General features: G+C 45.1%; 1 protein-coding gene across 1 annotated transcript in view; it reads left to right on the forward strand.

Annotated features, from left to right (window-relative positions):
- The window catches only part of ACER2 (alkaline ceramidase 2), a 30,542-nt gene extending 25,601 nt beyond the window's left edge, over nucleotides 1-4,941 (forward strand). The window contains exon 6 of the mRNA XM_008530064.2: nucleotides 408-4,941. Coding sequence (XP_008528286.1) covers nucleotides 408-591 — 184 coding nt within the window. The 3' untranslated portion in view covers nucleotides 592-4,941. The remainder of the gene's footprint in view (nucleotides 1-407) is intronic.
- Nucleotides 4,942-6,000: the final 1,059 nt, after the last annotated feature.

Below are 6,000 nucleotides of genomic sequence, written 5' to 3' on the forward strand. Positions count from 1 at the left end.
CAGTTTCCACAGTATAAAATTACTCCTAACGAAGGGCGTCAAATATCTACAGCCAATTATTGAAGCGAGAAGGTGGGATCCATCAGATGTGCCGGTTATTTCCATTATCTTGGCGCCGCTTTTAAATCTTGGGCCGTTTGTCTTCTTGGTTGAGCCCCAAAGGCATTTGCCAGTTTGTTCCTCTCATCAAGATGGAATATTTTAGAACATTGTGAAAGAGGCTGTGTTTACTTAGTGTTTATCTTTCTCCTGCTATTCTGGGGGGGGGGGGGGGGCTGTTGGTTACCTTTACCCCTTCCCCATTAGAAGAGGCCCTGGGCTGTCCTCATACCAGGAGAGGTGGTTTAGCCCAGGGAGGGGCAGGCTAGACCAGCGGGGTCAAGTTCTCGCCTCTGTCTCCCTTGCAGGCACATCCTCATCTGCCTCGCCGCCTACCTGGGCTGTGTGTGTTTTGCCTACTTCGACGCTGCGTCTGAGATCCCAGAGCAAGGCCCCGTCATCAAGTTCTGGCCCAGTGAGAAGTGGGCCTTCATTGGCGTCCCCTACGTGTCCCTCCTGTGCGCCAAGAAGTCACCCATCAAGATCACGTGATGGCAAGGCAGTGGCCGGCTTTTCTGCTCCTTTTCCCTGGTGCACTAGGCTTCCTTTGCCAGCAGACAGCCAGGGGGCTTCACAGAGTCTGGAACCTGTGGGGGAGGAGGTCTGTCTTTTTAAAATTCTCTTTCCTTGGGCTCTAACTAGTGTGTCTGTGGACTGCCAGGACTCCACTGTGCGTGGGGAGAAGCGAGTGTCTTCCCCTTTCCCAGAGGTGGAGAGTGGAGGGCTGGGAGGCACCAGGTGTGCCTCGCAGCATCACTTCCAGATGCAGTGACTTGTTGGGCTGTGTCCCTGTGGCGTCTGCAGAGCAGGCCCTTGAGGGACCCAGTGCTCACAATGCCTGGCTTCCTGGAGAGAGTTTGCCTGCTCCAGACCCTGCCATTCCCACGCCCTCTCGGTGCCGACTCTCCCGCTGCCAGACAGGCCCTGCGACAGACAAGACCCTCTGACTGTCTGGTGGAAGATGGCAGAGATCTTCATTTGGGGAAACCGTCCTAAAACAAAACCAAACAAATGAAGCACACAGGGTTTGTGGCCAAGGAGGCATGTGGCCAAGGAGGCTAGTTTTCTACTCGCAGTTCTCAATAACCTAGGTTTTACCTACATTTGTGAATCCTTCAACTACTACCTCTGCTGAGAGAAGGAGACTTGACTTCAGATGAGGGAGAAGCTAACGAGAAAAACCTTCTATGCCAAAAACTACAGTCCACTTTGAGCCATTCTTGAAGAAGAGCACAGTTTTTTTGTTTTGTTTTTTCTTTTTGGTGAGGAAGATTGGCCATGAGCTAACATCTGTTGCTAGTCTTCCTCTATTTTGTATGTGGGATGCCGCCATAGCATGGCTTGATGAGTGGTGTGTAGGTCTGCACCCAGAATCTGAACCTGCGAACCCCGGGACGCCAAAGTGGAGCATGTAAACTTAATCACTACGTCACCAGGCTGGCCCCCGGGCACAGTTTTTAAATGTGGACATTGTTTGCCACCCGCCCCAGCCCAGTAGCCCCAAACACACAGAGCAGAATAGCTACAGCGTAAGGTCCATTTGCAGACCCCTACTCCTTACTGCTTGCTCTCTGTAAGATTGCCAGAGGGCTCATGACAATCGTGCTGGGGCTCCTGTTCAAAATTTGGAGCACACATGAAGTTTGGGAAACTTGTCTTCCTTGGAGTCCTGCTGTGTGCTATTCTATTCTGGAATTATCCTTGAGAACTCCCTGCTTCTTTCTCTAATGTTTACTGTGGGAGCCACCCTCCATCCTCTCTCACAGTACAAGGTGCTTCCTGTGGTTTCTCTGAGCATCTGGCTGCTCGTTTTTCTCACTTGCTGGCGGGAACTTCACACAGTGGCTTTGGGTCGCTGGTGCTGCAGGCAAATCTGTTGCCTTCTGAGTTTTCCTCACCTCAAGTGACATTGTTACAACTAATCTTCTCACTGGGCTGAATGGAAAGCTGTCTAGAAGGCGAAGTGGGAGTTAATGACCTCAGGGACTCATTTTCACTCAGGCGTCTCCTTTGCAACATTCCATTGTGAGAGAGGGCAGGACAGACAGGTCCTTCTGGTGTGGACAGGAATCCTGTCCTTGTCCTGAGTATCTAAGAATTGGGCAGTAGCAGTTTTTGGCGTTTCCAGGAACCCTTAACACTGGTTAGAATTTGCACAAGTTCTGAGGTGAGAAGTCCAATAAGAAACTGAATTTAGAGTTTTAAAATGAATGACTTTATCCTCCTTCTGTGGTTTTCAAATTATTTTAGCAGCAGAACCCTGTTTGCAGTAAGAAATAGGTTGTATTTAATTAGCACAAATTTATTTTAAGGTTCAACTTATAGCATTCCCTTAAAAATACACCGGGTAGTGAAAATGCAAATTAACGATTTGGTGGTTTTCAAAATAGAAGAATTTGGTATGGAATGAGTGTACGTGTTGCTTTTTTAGTTGAAAAATAAATTTAAAAAATGATACTTGAATTAAGTATTTATGGAACCTCTAATGCACTTCTGTGACACCTGGGTGGTTCACGGAACAGAATTTGAAAACTGCTGTTAAGTCCTTTGGGTTTCAAGTCTAGGATTTTTTACAGAGAAATATCACTGTCTTCACTTCAGGTTGACTCCCTAGGTGTGGGTTCTGGCCTCATCCGTTCTGCAGTATAAAAATGTTCCAAAGTAGAGACTTTGATGTGTTTTAAGCCCAGCTGTCTTAGTGTGGAAGCATAGAACGAGAAGCAGAGAGTGTAGGAAATGTTTTGTGTGTATGTTCGAGGTTTAATTCCTGACTTGAGGGTTCCTCAGTGACGGGAGTGTTGTCCCAGCCGTCAAGGAGGGACCGGTTCTCCCTGTCGGGTGAAGGGCTTGTTCCCTGGGGAACACCATCTCCAGCCCCCAAGGCTTTGTCCTTGCCCTTCTAGAAGTTTCTGAGTGTCCTTGGGAAATAGGGCTAAAATGTGACTTTGCTGTAAGTAAGGGATTCACAGGGCTATTTCCATCCCTCTTGTACAAGGCAAATGACTAAGTTAAGATGTGGGAGGAATGCTTTTGACGTCAAAAACAGAATGCCTTCCTAGAGACTGGTTTTAATGAGATGAGCGCTGAGAAAGAACTGTGGAATGGGCCGTATTTGAAGAGGACAAAACCTAACTCTACCTTTGAACAAAAATCACTACAGCTTGCATCGTGGGATGGTAAATCAAGAGAGTGAGAACATACCAATCTTATTCTACGTTAGGTTTATGGCATCATTCGTACTATTTATATTTATAATGCTTTTATAGTACTACAGCGCTCTTTAAAGAAAATTGGGAAACTACAGAAAAATGGAAGGAAAAAAGTAATCTGTACTTCTGTTGTGCAAGGACAACCGTTGTTAATATTTTGGTATATTTCCTTCTCATCTTTTTGTTTCCCCCCAATATAGTTGTAAGTAGAAATCTCGTAGAGTTGACAGTTTATCCTGTAGCTTGAATGGAATATAAGTGCCAGCTGTGTATTCTTCATGACGAGCAGGTGTTGGAAGACACTGAAGGGAGCTGCACAGTTGAGCTCGTCGCTGGATTCTGAGACCTACTCCTGAGTTGTCCCTGACATGAATGGGCCCTAAGAAATAATGAACCGAATCTGCTTTTTCATATGCTTCTGGCCTGGGATTGACGAGTCATAGGAAAGAGCTGATAATTATATGGCTCCACAGGTTTGGATGTTTTCAGATTTTAAAAAATAGTGAATAGCTTCTTTCGTTCATGGATGTGCAATCAGGAATCTTGTGTTTTTCCCCTAATAATGCAGGGAAGTAGAGGTTTGACATTTAGGAGTTAGGTCAAGGCCGTTGCTCAGCATGGCTATCAGTTGCCCAAGATCGATACCCAGCAAGAACTGGATTTAAAATATTAAAAAACGTGAATGTTACCAAGTGATCATTTGAGTCAGTGATTCTTGTTTTATAGTGTTGATTTTAGAAAAAGAAATCTTCTCTCCCTTTTGTGATGATATTGTTATAAAACAAGCACTTCAGTGAATATATTTACGGGGTGCGGGGATGAGCAACCTGAATCTATTTGTAACAGGCTACATTTTGGGGGAACTCGGTGCCTGTCCCTCTGAAGATGCCTAAAACATTAGTTATGGATGAAAGATGTTCTGTTGGGGGACTAAGCTTGGTGGTTGTCAAGCACAGGCTTTGTGAAATCCCATCACCTATCCTGATCACTGGAGTTCTCAGGTGCGTAAAGCTTCTCCCCGCTTCATCCCGCTTCGGGAGCCAGTGCCATGTCGGAGGCTCCTGGACTGGAATTTGACTGTTCCCTTGCTCTCTGTCCCTCGGGGCTGACCTGGAACCATCTAGGGGACAGGTGAGGGCTGAAGCTGGCCCGGTCAGAGCCCCTCTCATAGTCCCTTTCCCCAAATGGACTTGGAACCTTCCATAGTCCCCCCATTGCATGGGTGCTGCCGTTCCAGCCGGCCGGAGAAGTCTCCAGCCAGGTTGGGATTCTCAGTGGATTTTATAGATGTCATTCTCCTGCAGATTTTTTTAAAAAATGGCCCCTACTCTAAGGGACTAATTGTTTGAATTATGTCTTTCCCTATATGTTGAACCAGATATAAGACAATTTTGTACCTACAGTATGTAATCAAAGCAAATATAATATTTTCAGATAGATACCTTATTTTATATTTTATGTAGGGGGCGCCATATGAGGGCGGTGTGCCCATGGCTGTGGTGGCATGGAATCTCCCTTGCTGTGGGGGTGATTTAAGGCCTTTGAAATGGAGCTTTTGCACTTTATGCTCTTCTGTGAACTGACTATGAAAGCTATGGTTGACATTAAAGCCATCAGTGGCATTTTCTGTGAATGAAGATGTATGGGTTTGTATTTATTTCCAAAATGACTTCTGAAATATCTGCAGTCAAAAATGCATTTAAAGGATTGTAGAGCAAAACATATTTGCCCAAATTCGTTTGTTAATGAATTTGAGTATCATTGTTATTAAACACACTTAGAATTAGTGTCGTTAATTGTTGGTTTCTTCTCAGAGCTGTGAAATCAATAGACCTAAATCTTTCCAGTATAAAATACCTAAAAGCAGGATATTTTTATTGAAAGTTCTATAATGATCTCATATGAATATCAAATCTCAAATACAGAAAACCATTCATCTATGCTGGATTTCATCCAATCACTATTTCAAAATAGTGACTTTAGCAGGAAAATTCTGTATCTGCTTATTTTTCTTAATTTCTCACAAGTTTTTTTAATTAAAGGATTCATAGAACATCATATTTAAAAGAATAATATGACCATCAGAGAAGAAAGACTGGATCAGCATTATCAATATAGTTTCAGGGGTTTTTAAGACTTGTTTTCTGGCCAGGGTCGAGGGGCCGAGGAGCAGCCACAGAGCCTTTGGACAATCTGGTGGCAGCAGTGGGCATTCTCCCGGGAAAATGCCCATACGTATAATTTCCTGGGCATTCAAATGCCTCAAGAAGTCACCCAGGTACAGAACTCCTGCGGGACAGGACGCTAAGCCAGGATTCAAATCCTTTCTGGTGCTGACATTGGTAACTCCACAGCTCTGCTCTCCTGACTGTCCTCAGAGACCAGCGGGGACACCCCCAACCCCTTTCTCTTCTAGGGTCTTCATATTATGAGGGGCTGAGGGGGCAGACCCAGGTTCTGGGAACTTACATCCTAGGAGTCCTCTGCAACCTGAGAGCTTAGTCTCTTGAGCTCTTTCCTGGGTTATAGTTTCAGACACTCTTTACAATGGTATCTGGGTCTGTCATACTATTCTGTCTGTTTTGCATTGTCACATTTTTCCATAACAAAAAAAATTTACAATGTGGTACTTGGGTTTTCGTTCCCCGCCCTCTGTGGAGACGGGCTCAGCCTCCTTCCCACCCCATCCTGG

The sequence above is a fragment of the Equus przewalskii genome, chromosome 22 (genome assembly GCF_037783145.1).
Source record: "Equus przewalskii isolate Varuska chromosome 22, EquPr2, whole genome shotgun sequence".
In the NCBI taxonomy this organism is placed as follows: domain Eukaryota; kingdom Metazoa; phylum Chordata; class Mammalia; order Perissodactyla; family Equidae; genus Equus; species Equus przewalskii.